This window comes from Microcaecilia unicolor, chromosome 6 (assembly GCF_901765095.1).
Source record: "Microcaecilia unicolor chromosome 6, aMicUni1.1, whole genome shotgun sequence".
NCBI classification, from domain to species: domain Eukaryota; kingdom Metazoa; phylum Chordata; class Amphibia; order Gymnophiona; family Siphonopidae; genus Microcaecilia; species Microcaecilia unicolor.
This window is the reverse complement of record NC_044036.1, coordinates 83,659,924-83,674,639: the sequence shown is the minus strand read 5'-3', so window position 1 is coordinate 83,674,639 and position 14,716 is coordinate 83,659,924. Positions and strand designations below refer to the sequence as shown.

Here is a 14,716-nt window from a genome sequence, read left to right as displayed (position 1 = left end):
ATGTCCTCGGATGTGCTCTGTAATTTTGTTTTTAATAATAGCCTCTACCATTTTCCCCGGAACCGACGTCAGACTCACCGGTCTATAATTTCCCGGATCTCCCCTGGAGCCTTTTTAAAAAATGGGCGTTACATTGGCCACCCTCCAATCTTCCGGTACCAAGCTCATTTTTCAGTTCTATCAGTACTCTAGGAGATTTGCTACTCTTCAGTTTGCCGAACTGCCCCATTACGTCCTCCAGGTTTACCATGAAGTCAGTAAGTTTCGCACCATGGAGCAATACAACGGCATTATAACATCCTCACACCTGTTTTCCATACCTTTCCTAAGAATACCCAACATTCTATTCACCTTCCTAGCCGCAGCAGCACACTGAGCAGAAGGTTTCAGTGTGTTATCGACGACGACACCCAGATCCCTTTCTTGGTCCGTAACTCCTAACGTGGAACCTTGCATGACGTAGCTATAATTCGGGTTCTTTTTTTCCACATGCATCCCCCAGGCTGAACATTTCTCTTCCTTTAGAATATGCGCAAGTACATGTGTACCAGTGGACTTCTCCACTGCAGCTCAGATTTTTAAAGGGAAGCTCTGTTTATGTGATACTGTCTCCACCAGAGATACTACGGACTCTCACTCTGTACATATATGTATTCTCTTGCTCTTCACACATATATACACATGCATGCACGCATAGGAGCCAACTTCTCAGAATTATTGGGGGTGCTAAGCCCAATGGAAATAATCCCTCCCTGGACACATACAAGGAATTTTTCCAATATTGGGGGTGCTCAAGCACCCACAGCACCCACAGAGTCGGCTCCAATGCATGCATGCTGTCTCTTTCTAGACAACCTCTCTCTCTTCTGATGCCGAGTTCCCTGCTACAAGGAGGTTAGATTGAGACAGGAGACAGCATGAGCCAATCCAGCCCATTATGAAGCCAGTAGGTGAAGCTTTCTGGAATTTTAAGTCACCCAAAACAATAGCAAACCCTATTGAAAACAATAGCCAAAGATTATTAGAAATAATAGACTGTCTATGCATGGTCTATCTGTAAAAAGTCTAAAGGTGTTCCAGTTGGATAGGCAGTTCCTTAAAAGGTGGAGGATAACATTTTGGGTTTGTTTGGGGGTTTTTTTTTTAACTTATTTGACAGCTTCCCAAACAGCTTAAAAATTATTGTAGCTAGTAGAAACAGCAGTAATAAACTCTGTATTTTGTGCTCATTTTTCTACACTGTTCTGTAGAATACAGTAATACATGGCCAATTTTAATGATGATATCCTGTTTTCAGATGGATTCATCTTAATTGTTGTTGTAATCTGCCTTGGGAAGCCTGGTGTTAAAAAGATGGAATATATTGAATTAAGTGGAAGTAAAAACTCTTTTCACTGGGGCACATGGAATCACATTTTCACCTCATCTGTTTTGTAGAAGTTTATATTTTAGATACACAGATAAAGCTATGCACGACTTAACAGCATTCCGGAAGTTACTAAAGACCAATCTGTTCAAGATGACGTACCATAATGACCCATCATCATTGACCTAACATCTAAACTCTATCACAACCAGATAAAACTGAATTCTCTTCACCTGATTGCTTCAATCAATTTGTCACCAATGAACATTAACGATTTACCCCCTTATCTCTTATGCCAAAATGAACTGTTTACCTAACTTACTTTATATTGTACTTTAACATTTATGAACTTTATTGTAACACTACTTTGTATTTCTCATTCCGGCATAATAAGCCACATTGAGCCTGCAAAAAGGTGGGAAAATGTGGGATACAAATGCAATAAATAAATCAAAATAAATAAGTAAATGTTTCAGGGACAAATGGTTTTATAAGTCAAAATAATAAAAAAAAAATTTGTTTTCATGCAGATCTCTCATTTGTTAAAACATAACTAAATGGGCTATATGCCCCTAATGCAGTCTATTGGTTTTCTTATATTTTGTTTTTGTGCTGACTTGTACTGTGCAAAAACTTAAAACTCTTATCTCTTCTATCTGGTCGATAATAAAAGGAATTCATTGTGAACACTATCCACCTAAAAGGTAGTTTTGTGGCTGTACATGAGGAATTATGATATTGTATAAGTGTGTGTTTGTGTTCCTAGTCATGCATCCAAAGGTTATAATCCTTTCAAGAAAGCCAGTTAATCATTTAACTTATTAGTGGAACATAACTACAAAGGCATGGTATGGTCACATTTTCAATATTATAATACTAGAGCCCAGCTAAGTTAGTCTTCACTGGACCAAACTTGCTTTCCTTATGCCATCACCATCCAGTTGGTTAGGTGTGCCTTAAAAGGTGGAAGATAAAGGATTTTTAAAAAAAACATTTATATCCCACATTATCCCAAGCAAACTCAGGTTCAATGTGACTTACATTTGAAAATACAGTGAGAGAATAGAATTCAGTAACATCATGGGAACAAGTAGATGGATATGTCTGAAACATTTAACAAAGTTGAGATTAGCATATATACCCAACTGGACATTTAAAGGTTTGTCCTTTAATGATGCCGCATGTTCAGAAATCATATCCATAAGTATAGAGAGTTATTCAAACATTATCAGATGCACACAGGCAGCTATACACATATTGCAAAAGTAAACAACAACTTCTACAGAGTACTTTCAAAACTTATTTATTTATCGAAATTTCGAATTTAATCAAGCACAGAGAAAATACTTGGACAGAAAAGTATGACCCGACACAACATTATGCAATTATGCTAAAATGAAAGAAGAAAATAAAAATAAAAAAAGGGAAACCATTTTCTGTCAGTCATTACTCAAGTCCACTATTTTGGATCCAAGATGTTAAACAATGGAAATTCAATTATAGGAAAAGTTAAAGAATTTTCTTCATCTGACAAACCTAAAGATTCCAGTTTAATTAAATATAAAGAGCTATTATTGGGATACCCCAATAATTCTTTTAGTTGACAAAAACGCTATAAGTTGGGAGGGATCAAAGACATTTTACCGATTGGTATTTAATGACACATTTGCAAGGATATCTAAAAAAAAAAAAAAAAAGTAGCCCCAACTGAAGAACCCCTGGCTTCATCAACAAAAATAGTTGACGTCTCTTCTGCGTATCCTTGGAGACGTCTGAGAAAATTTGAATTCTCAATCCCAAGAAAGTTTTGTCTCTATTCTTAAAAAACATTTTCAACAAGCAGTTCTTATCAGTTGCCAGCACTACAGTGGCAACCAAAGATGACGCCACAACCAGTTCAGTATCTATAATGTAGAAACATCCAACTCTTGATTGTCTTGATCTTGTTGATTCGCCATTAACTTAGTAGGTAAGTAATATACTTGTGAGAATGGCGGAATACTTTTTTCAGCCACTCCTAATATTTCTTTAATATACTTTTCCAACATATCTCAAGGGGAAACTGTAAATTATTTAGGAAAGTTAAGAAATCGGAGATTATTACTCCTTGAAGAGTTCTCAAGAAATTCAGTTTTCCTCCTTAAGTATGTCAAATCTTTAACAATAATACTTTGGTGAGACCGTATCTGCTGCAGTTCTTTTTCATAAGCCGTTTGTTGAGTTAAAGTTTCTAATCTAGAATCAGTTTCTTTAAATTTCTTTCAAATTAGACAAATCTTGTGTCAGTTTTTGAACTTGAGGGCATAATGCTTTGCCCAAGTCCACAAACTGTCAAAGGTTACTTCAGTAGGTTTAGGAATAGATAATGGAAATAGAGTCATTGTTACCTTGAATTATAAGAAAAATCCTTCTCCAAACTTGCAGCTGCTGCCTCCCGCACTACATCAGATGAAACAGACGTTACATCTCTCGATGAGGCATAAAGCTGCCTGTCACTCCGGGTTCCCTCGGGCAGATGAATTGCCTCCTGTCTCTCCTCTCCTACCCCATCTTTGGGAAGTGGAGTTTGAGACGCCACTGACAGGGAACTGCTGCCTCCTGGCTGTGGGGGAGGAGCTCTCACGTCGGGGCTAAGCGAAAGCTCTAGCCCAAGGATCGCCCCAGGGTCTCCATCCACCCCAGCTTGCTCCTGCAGGCTGCCCTCTGATGCCACTGGAATCCCATCTCTCTGAAAATATGAGTCAAGAACACCGACACTGGAAGGTAGGCTTTGCCGCTGAGAGGCTGTGGAGGTGGGTCGACCCCTTGTCTTCAGCATCGCGGTCTAACGAAAGGATCTCAGAGAACTGGTGGGAGCATCAGACGCCAACAGCGGCCATCTTAGATTTCTCAAAACTTAATTTTTTATTTTCTCATTTCCATCTTCCAAAATTCTAGACAGCAGATATACAGATCAGTAAGACCCAAAGTAGTCCAAAGCAACACAGTTTATACCAAAATGTTCAACCACCCTTAGGATTCACCTTTGGGTTTAAAAAGCAATACTATGTGTCTGTAAGGTCTGAATAAACAAATTAAAACAAAGTTTAAAGCAGTTGCCCATAATGTGTAATACTTGGTAGCATTAACGAAACAGTGATGGAATATTCACATAGCAGGCAGCCTGAGCCAACAGATTTATTTTCCACTGAATATCAACTTTGTATGAACTTGGCGGCTAATAGTGTGCTGAACTGGACAATTTTTTATTTATTAGGATTTGTTTACCACCTTTTTGAAAGAATTCACTCAAGGCGGTATACAGTAAGAATAAATCAAACATTAGCAATAGACAATTACAGAAGTAAAAATATTCAAGCAATAATACAAAGTACAGCACAGTACACTACTTACATTGTTCAACAGTACGCAATAGAACATTTTAATAGACAGTGTAGGGTATAAGCAAAGAAGGAGCATATAGATGTTGGCACATTTAGACTGACTCTGGACAGAACTTCTGCATGAAGGAAGCTGTTCCCTCATTCAATACCTCTCTGTGAAATAGTAGTAATAAAAAAAAAGCAAGTGCATTTTTATAATATACCTGTCACGTCTGTGGTCATGACCACCCTCAGACACACCTTGTTCCTGGGGGTCAGCTTCCTAGCTGGCTCCTGTTTCTTCTGTCTGTCCTTTCTGAGCTAGCTCTGGCTCCCTGTGCTGGCTGCGTCCAGCAGCATGACACTAATTGCTTCACTATACTGCATCTGTGGGTGTTGCCTGGGTTAGCTCTCTCTCTCTCTGTGCTGGCTGCTTCCAGCATGACTCTAATTGCTTCACTACACTGCACCTGGGGATGGGAAGCCTCTCTGTGTTTCACTGTGCTTTCTGCCTGCTCCTTGGTTTGTGCCTGAACAGCCTCCGTAGTTACTTAGACATTGCTGCATCTGCGCTTCAGGTGTTGAAGGGCTTTATTAAGCACTTAGAGACTGCAGCCTTGGTCTTTGCATCGTCTAAGGTCCCTGGTATGTTAGAGTGCTCTGTGCACTGCTACCTTGTCCAGTTTAGTGTGAGTTTCTAGCTTGTTACTAGTAGCTTGGGCATAGCTTTTCTTGTTAGCTTGTGTACAGCTTTACTAGTTTTCTTGTGTTTAGCTTTCTGGTTTTCCCATGTGCGTTTCCCTTTGCCTCTGGAGCTACAGCCCTAGTCCTGTCCGCTGCCAGTATTCCTTGCTACTGGAGCTCCAGCCATAGTCTTGCTCCTTGACCTGACCACTGCCTGAATCTGACTACTCTCTGCTCACTGTCTGACCTGACTACTGCCTGTACCCAGATATTCTCTGCTTGCTCCTTGACCTGACCATTGCCTGAATCTGACTACTCTCTGCCCGCTGTCTGTCCTGACTACTGCCTGTACCCAGATATTCTCTGCTTGCTCCTTGACCTGACCATTGCCTGAATCTGACTACTCTCTGACCGCTGTCTGACCTGACTACTGCCTGTACCCAGATATTCTCTGATTGCTGCTTGACCTAACCATTGCCTGAACCCCGATACTTGCTGCCTGTTGCCTGACCCGACTACTGCCTGAACCCGGATATTCTCTGCCTGCGGTCAGACCTGACTATTGCTGGAACCCGGACATTCCCTGCCTGTCTGCCTTGCTTTCGCCTAGGTGCCTGGGGGCAATTCTGTATCCTGATTCCTGTTGTTCCTGCTTGCTAGTTCCAGTTCCGGTTTTCCTGTAAGCCCTGCCAGCTGCCCAAACCTGAGGGCTCAACCCTCGGGGAACGGTGGCTAAGCGTAGGTGAAGCCTAGGTCCAGTGTGTTCCTGTCCAGCAGGTTCCGGTCCCGTGGGTTCCATTCCAGTGGGCTCCACTCCAGTGTGTTCCAGTCCAGTGGGCTCCAGTCCAGTGCGCACCCGTCCGGTGCGTTCCAGTCCTGTGTATTCCTGTGCAGAACTCCAGTCCGGGGTTCCAGTCCAGCCTTGCCTCGTCTCTACCTTGAAGGTGGCCTTGCCTGCCACTGCCGCTCCACGGTAGTGGTCCAAGGACTCACAAACCTAGTGCTTCCAGGGAAGAAGCCTGACAGAATGCCAAGGCCCTCGAGAACGCGACAGTACCACTGCATTCCACAAATCAAAAGGAGCAAGTGCCCTTCTTTTGATGTACCCACAGGAAAAAAGAGATGTTAAATGCTCAGGTTTCAATCTATTTAATGTTTAAAAAAACAAAAAAAACTTTGTACTTATAAATAGTAACTCTGATTGATTGTTGAGCACCTGATCTTCATAACAGACTTGGTGGCCCTTTACTAGGTGAAAACATCTCTGCACGAATACAGGTAGTCCTTATAAATGACACAACGATTGCAATTTAGAACTTACTACTCTTAACTGATGAAACTGATACTTCCTCTGTGTACATCTGTATGCTGCATAAACTGACATGTTTGAAAATATAAGTGAGATCAAATAAAAATGTTTCCAACAATAAGGAACAACAACGTGGATGCAGCAGCTGTTAGGTTTCTTTTGGGTGTATGGGGATGATGGTTGTGCATGGAAGAGGGAAAGGGAGATTAACCTAATTGGCTTTCTCTTTTTGATGTCATGCTATCTACTGTTTCAATCAAACTGAAAATAATCAATACCTATAAACAATCATTATATCACTGGTCCCTACATCCAAGCAATGCTAGGAGTTTCTAGACCAGGAAAAGAAGCAATAATACACTATAATATACAGACGTTCGTCACTGGTCCTTAATCTCTACATCCAGGCTTTTGACATCAGCTGAGAGAAGCCCCTTTTTCAGCGAAGCCGGAGTTTGACCAGGAGTCTGGTTGTATGCAATGCGTTCACCCATAGATGAGCTTCCAGCATCACTGTAAAAGGCCCCCCTGGGCCCTTTTTTATTAGGCTTAGAACTCATGTTCAGAGCTAAGGAAAATTCCAGAATGCTTGAGAATTTCTCTGTTTTGGTAAACAAGCCATACTGTGGGAATGTGGTCACATGTTTCTCAGTCTAGGTGGCCAGTCTGAACTCAAAACAGGCTCCACCTCCACCTCTCCCTTCACATACCAAATTAGTTAGAGCTGTGGCTTATCTTCTTCATTCCAACTTATTTTCACACAAAGTTACACAATCATTTTTAAACAAAATTACTTCTAATCAAAAATACAGACCCCAAGTGCACTTGTTGGTCAAGGCAGAGTTAAAAAAACAATCTTTAAAATTCACTTCTATTACAGCCACAGTATAGGTGCGCTAGTATTTTTTCTGCGCACTAATACTAGAGACACTAAACCCTCAGGGCTCTCTCACGTGTGCTGAAGCCCTTTAGTGGCTCTTGTCCTGTCTCACATATTCTCCACCTACCCTCACTAGCACTTGGTTTCTTGAGAAGGATTCAGACAGTTCTCATTTACAGCATCCTGTAATCCCAGCCTCAATATTTATACTCCCTTTTCAACTCAGGGTGACTGGACCTTCATTCCCCCCAATTCTGGAAATTCTTCCCCACTGCATCGTCTGGTACCTGGTCACCCTTTTGGTACTTCGGCTGAGTCCCTGGAACACCCCCCTTAAGAATATAACCAGGGTTTCTCTGCTTCCAGAAATATGCAAATTAGTCAAGTAAATGCAAATAGAATTTATTAGTACTGGGCGCCAGTCTTGTAGGGGAACAACTTCTTTCCAGCTTATTAATCAATTACCAGTTCACTCACTGAGCCCATTTACTTTGGGAGACCTGGGTCTCAGTGTCAACAGCCTCCTCCCCTGGACAGGATGTTCTTCACTCTCTCTAACTTTACAGTCCTGTCCTCCACCCCACAGCTGTTAGTCCATTTCAAATAATCCCCAGTCTCATTAATAACCTGTCCACAGTCAGGTAAGTACCTTCTCTCTCAGCTTCCAATTCTCCTCCAGCAGGCCTCTTCCTTCACTTTCTCATTCTGACTTCATTCATTCCAGGCCCCCATCTCCTCTCCCTCTCTTGTCTTGGAGAGTGCTCTTTATAGTTTTGCCAATAATCCACCCCACCTCTTTAGGCCCCTCCCCCTGGTTCCAGAAAGGTCCAGGCCCATAACTCTCTTCACCTGTCTCTCCCCAACTCTGACCACTCCCCTAGTGGTCCCTTCCGGAAAAACAGGTCCTGTATCCTGAGCACCCCCTAGCTATCCCTCAAGGTCATTACGGGGACGTACCTCTCTTCGTTCCCTCTAGTGACTTTCTGTAGGAGAACGCCTTCTAGCGGCCTCCTCAGGGTAGGGCAGTCCTGTGTTTATCACAACACCCATAGGAATAGATGGGTGTCTCTAGTGTTTAGCGCAAGCTAAAAATGCTAGAGACACTTTAGTAAACAAGGCCCTTTGTTTTTTTCTGTATTCAGATTTTTCTTGTTTTCTTGGCCTTACTCTTTTGCATATTGTATCCATCTTTCTTTCTTTTTTTTGTCTTTTTTTTTCATTATTTTTTTAATTAAAAAAATGTATTGTCTAATATTTGATTTTTTTCTCCATTTTTGATGAGGTCAAATAATATTCATAAGGAAATATTGAAACAGAATATATAGTTATTTACACTCCCTGAAATGTAGAAAGTGTTTAATAATTGGCCCGATTTGGGGTGGATGAGTTAATGGTAGCAGCATGTGGGGAGAAGGTGGAGAAAAGAATGGAGACTCCAGTAGCAAGAAAAATGGATATTAGCAAGAGTTTGAGACCAACATCCAGGACATTCTGAATGTAATAAACTCACCTGTTCCTGCTGGTGAATCAGATTTATGTTCACATCTTTGTCCTATGATACTGTCTCCTAAGTAAACACTGAGGGGGTCTTTTACTAAGCCACAATAGCATTTTTAGCTCGCAGTAGAAATCAGCTGGCGGTAAACGCCAAGACGCCCATAGGAATATAATGGGCGTCTCAGCTATTACCGGCAGTTGATTACTGCGAGCTAAAAATGCTACCGCGGCTTAATAAAATACCCCATGAGTGCTGCTTGGAAGGGGGCAATATTTAAAAGTATTTAACCAGCTAGATTTCATCAAGGTGAAGACTGCCCCACAAACAGCAGTGGTTTTTAGATGCTCCAAAATACAAGCGTTGCAGGAGGCAGACTTAAGCCAAGTAAGTATACTATGCATAAATAATTCAATTTCAATTACATGAATGTAGTGTTTCCACATATCCCCATATAAAATAAGAACAAGATATGTAGGTACTTTTGGACCCAAATACCTTGTTGTGAATTTTCAAAGGATAACTACCTACATATCTTGACGTTAGATTAGTGAAAATTGCCGTTTTTGCTTAGTGTTACTAGTTCAGCCAGAATAACATAAAAATCTTTTCCAAAATGATTACATTTATACATATCCTATTTGTTTATTTTTGTCTTGTAGAAGCTAAGCATGCCCTGCAGACATTTATTTCTTCCGTTCAATCTGCTGTGACAGAGCAAGACAAGGGAAAGCTTCACAAAGATGAGAAGGTAATAAGGCAAGACCAGAGGCAAGAGAAACTTCTGGGCCTTGTGTATTTTCATGGATGTAAACAGAGGGTAAATTAGCTCTTCTCCATTTGAAATGTCTTTCTGACACAGCATAGATATCTTTCTGAAGACAGAACTTAGAGCACAGAACAAGGGAAGAGAATTCTTGAATACTTGTCTTAGCACTGCCGTTGTTTTGTGAATAGTTCGCTGTAGCATATTAATGCAAAGTTATTGATTCAATTAGCAAGATTTCTTAGGTCCTTTTTATAATCTCATCATATTATAGTATACAGCTTTGAATTTGGTTTAGTGCATGGATTGGTTTTGATTTCCTTGACTAATGTCTAATAAGAGCAATGATAGGAAAGCAGACCTTCTGTGGGAGTCATTTTCTGCTTTCCCTGGTCTTTCTTCAGCTCAGGTGTCTGAGTGCCTGTAAAGCCAAAAATGATTGGCTGTCAAATGTCAAGAACCCCACCAGACAGGACCTGATCAATCAGAAGCAACTGCTGGAAGACACTTTGCTCCCCTATCTCAACAAGCTGGCAGGACGTGAGTATATATTGATTTGTGGGGATTTAGTCCACACTTTTTCATTGGTAGCTCTCAGTAGGATGCTAGATTTAATATTACCAGAGGATACTACTTTCTCTACCAGCATCAACCTGCCCATGACTTGGAATATAGTGTTAGTGAATAGACTTTGTCTCTATGGGGACAGTTTAAAATTTTCCTCCAAATGATATTAGTATCTGGAGATGCTTGTAACATATTCTTGAATACCATTTTGGAGTACCTTTTCAATTCAGGGGCTGAATGGGCTCCTAGGATGGACCACCTCAAAGAGCGTTACTGGGAGAGCTACTCCCGTGTCTCCTTCCATTCCAGAAGCTTTGAATGCAGTCCCATTTCTAGCCAAATGAAGGTCGAGAATGATTAGTCCTGGTTGTACCATAGAGCTGGTGCATTCAGGACCAGGGAGGGAGGGAAGGGAAGAGGGCTAACACTATTGTTTGGTAGCACCTACTGGCCATTGAGTATATCTGGGCATGCACTCTGGAAGATGTGCTCTTCCAGCCTTTATACCCAGCAATAATCTCTTAGCCCGCTCGGTATACCATCTGGTCAGGAGGGATTGACAGGGACCACACAGGGGGTGGGGAGAATAAATTGTGCTTTTGTTTTTACTACCATGTAAACTTCAGCACTGTCAGTTAGAGCTGCCCATTTGGAGGAGGAGGAGAACTTGCTTTGCTTCCAGTAAATGCCACTGTAGGATGAACCCCCCCCAAAACTATACATGAATATTTAACTTTATGGAGAGATGAGCAAAGATCTAAGCAGGGGGAGGGAGGGGAAGGTCTTAATCCAGAAGCCAATGTCTTGACATCATTGGTCAGTTCATTATAAACCTGATGCAGGGTATAAATGTTCAAATGATACCTTGGTGGTATGCAGTATCAGGTTTATATATAATGTGTGAATATTATGGACTGGCAGATTATTTATTTATTAGGATTTATTTACCACCCTTTTGAAGAAATTCACTCAAGGCAGTGTACAGCAAGAATAAGTCAAACATAAGCAATAGACAATTACAGAAGTAAAAATATTCAAATAACAGTACAAGTATGGCATAATATACTACATTTTATTTTAGTTACATTTGGACCCCACGCTTTCCCACTCATGGCAGGCTCAATGCGGCTTACATATACAGGTACTTATTTGTACCTGGGGCAATAGAGGGTTAAGTGACTTGCCCAGAGTCACAAGGAGCTGTGCCTGAAGTGGGAATCGAACTCAGTTCCTCAGGACCAAAGTCCACCACCCTAACCACTAGACCACTCCTCCCAACACAATACTTAATAAAACATTTAAATAGAGTGCATATGGTGTAAGCAAAGATGGAACATATAGATAGATAAGAGTAACAGGAGTAAGAAAATAAGGGACTACTTTAAAGAAAGTTGCAAATGAGTATTCTAAAATTTGTTCTCTTGTAGATCCCGAAATAGTAAAAAGTGGGAAATTGTGAGAAGGCTTCTTAACCAAGGCATTTCATCTCATCTGTTTTTTTTTTTTTTTACATTTCTACTATTTAATCTTCTGTCTTTTTATTCTGCTGATCAGATCCTCCCTTTTACCGCATTCCACTTACCTGTCATTACAGACATTGTGCACAATCAGTGGCATTTTGTATTTTTTTGCATATTGACCAAGTCCTGTCGAGGTCTTCTTCCAGCATTTGGCTGACTTTTCGTAGTCACCATTCTAGCAACAGATAACACAGCGTCCCCACCCTTCATAAGAAGCAACCTAAGTCATATCACAGCATTCTCAGCACCAGCCCAAGGAGCAGACATCCATATGTGGAATCGATTCCCAGCTACCTACTTGACAGTGCAAGGCACCAACCATAGGGTGAAAAGATTAGGTGTAGAGAAACCTAGTCATTTAAAAACATATAAATAATAAATAAAATACAACCAAATGTACTTTTCCATAGCATCTCACAGATCAGTCCAGAGACTTGTGGGTTATGTCCCTCTGCCAGCAGGTGAACATAGAGAGAACTTCTGAGGTTTACTATATGTGGTCATGTGCAGCCACCTTAACCTCCGTATTCTCTCTATCTAGCAAGTCATAACCATGCACCTGTGGATTGTTAGCTCCTGGCCTGGTCCCCCAGGTCCAGCAGAGCTTTTGGGGTTGAGGCGGCCCAGGCTTATGTTCTAGGTGCACACCTGTTGGCGCCAGGTCCCTCCCTTCTTCTCCCCATCTGTCCCGCTAGTCTGCCTTGAGGTACCTTGACTAAGATTTGCTTCAGCTCCTTCTCCTGCCTCTTAAAAAAAAGAGCATCTCACAGTCTGCTCACATTAGCACAGTGGACTCGTGCTGGTTTATAGTCCCGGCAGATTCCCGAAGGGGGGTGAATATTTTTATGATGGTGGCACCGGATGGGTCTCATCAGCGCGGCTCCCGGTGTGGGAACTGGGCAGTGGCATTGGGCGTTTGTTCCTATTGTTCCTCTTTTGGCCTGCCGACTGCTGCACCACTAGATGCCAGTAGGCGGAGTGAAACCAGGCAGCGTAGTGTTCTCCCAGCCAATTCTGGCTAGTGCGGTGGAGTTTTCTTTGGAGTTCCATGAAGAGTCCGGTTTGACTGCGATGCCAGCGATTTTGAGTGCTGGCCATTCTGAAGCTGTGGCTGGGGGAGCAGGGGTAGTTTCCCCTCCTTTTTGCTCCAGATTTGGTACCTTCACAGAATACGGCCTTTGTGATGAAGAGGCCTAAGGGACTTCCAGACCCCTTCCGGTCAGAAAACTCCAGTGGGAGCCCTTGGGTCTCCTGCAGCTTCCCAAGTGGCTGCAGCACTGGGGTCAGAGATCCAGTGGGACCGTGAGACTGCTCTTTGGCTTCCCCAAGCTTAATGACTGCAGTTTGGCAGGTAACGATTATACTGTGAGTGTATTGAGGACAATGACTGTGCACCCTCTTGCAGTTGAGCACTAAGAATATTTACCTCTGATTTACTTCTGCTTGGTACCCTCCTCGAGGTGGTTTACGGTGTGTGTGCAACATAAAAGGAAAGGAGAAAGGCCATGTTTTTATTTAATAAGCCATGTTTTTATTTATGTTTCAACATTTTTATTGATGGATCAATATATCATACATAACCATTGCATTAAGTATACAACAATGCAAGCTGCAAACTGTATTCAACAAGAAAAAGAAAGAATTTTTGAAACACTTCTTCCATCATCATTTCCTCCTCCCCCCGTTTTCCCCTCCCTCCTCCCTCCCCTCCTCCCAGCAATCTTACGTCTCCCCACCCCCCTCCCATACCCGTCTGCTTAACTCCCCCCCCCCCACCTCGTATTCCATAGGCCTTGTGCTCTGATAGTCCCAGAATACCCCCCCTCCCACCGGTGGAGCTATGTGTGCCTCAGGAGTGCTCACGGAGGCTCTCGCTAAGATCATGTTACATTTTATTAAGAAGCAAACTGCGCCCTCTGAAACTCAGCACCCGCAAATAAGGGCCCCAAATCTGTGTGAAATGCGCTAAGCGCTTCGGGGACCCCCTAGCCTCCCTTGCCTCCCACGAGGCCAGCAAATGTACTTGGTTCCTCCAGTGCCAATAAACTGGTGGCTCCGGCACTGTCCAGTACTGTAAAATACTTTTCCGAGCCACCAAGCTCATCTTACGACTCAGGAGTCGAGCTGCCTTGGGCTGAGCATGAAAGGCCCCTTGCGTGTCTAGTACAAAATGATCCCAGGTTCCCATCACAGGGGTCCCCAACAATTGAGTCATAAACCTACTAATCTCCCCCCCAAAAACCTTCACTCAGGGACAGTCCCAAAAAGCATGAAAAAGTGTGTGAGGGAAATGACCACATTTAACACAAGTAGCCCCCTGCAAGAAGTCTACATGACCTAGTTGCTGCCTCGACATATATGCCTGCATAATGACCCGGTACCCACATTCCACATTCTCATCGAAACTGAGGGTTGGAATTCCCTGCAGCGTGAGCCCAACATCCCATCCCGTTAATGGGGCCCCCGATTCCTGTTCCCACCTTCTTTTGATATCTGCATAGCTTTTTGGGGGCCTCCGTCTAACTAATGCTTTGTGGAGTGCTGACACTGACATTCCTGTGACCTCCATTTCCTGAAAAAAATCTCGTAGTCTGCTTCCCAAATGTAGCCTCAGCAGAGAAGGGTCCAATGATGAGATGTAATATTTGACTTGGGCATACGCGAACTGATCCCCCAAGGCGCCCCTATCCGAGTTTGCAGCTCCTTATATCCTATTAAGTCCCCGTCCGCCCCTAGTAAATGTTCATTCTTTACTATTCCCAGCCTC

General features: G+C 42.5%; 1 protein-coding gene across 1 annotated transcript in view; it reads left to right on the top strand.

Annotated features, from left to right (window-relative positions):
• Positions 1 to 11,909, top strand: part of ANKRD45 (ankyrin repeat domain 45) — a 137,343-nt gene extending 125,434 nt beyond the window's left edge. The window contains exons 4-6 of the mRNA XM_030206524.1: positions 9,759 to 9,847; positions 10,267 to 10,402; positions 11,857 to 11,909. Of these exons, the coding sequence (XP_030062384.1) occupies positions 9,759 to 9,847; positions 10,267 to 10,402; positions 11,857 to 11,888 (257 nt within the window). The 3' untranslated portion in view covers positions 11,889 to 11,909. The remainder of the gene's footprint in view (positions 1 to 9,758; positions 9,848 to 10,266; positions 10,403 to 11,856) is intronic.
• The last annotated feature ends 2,807 nt before the right edge of the window (positions 11,910 to 14,716 follow it).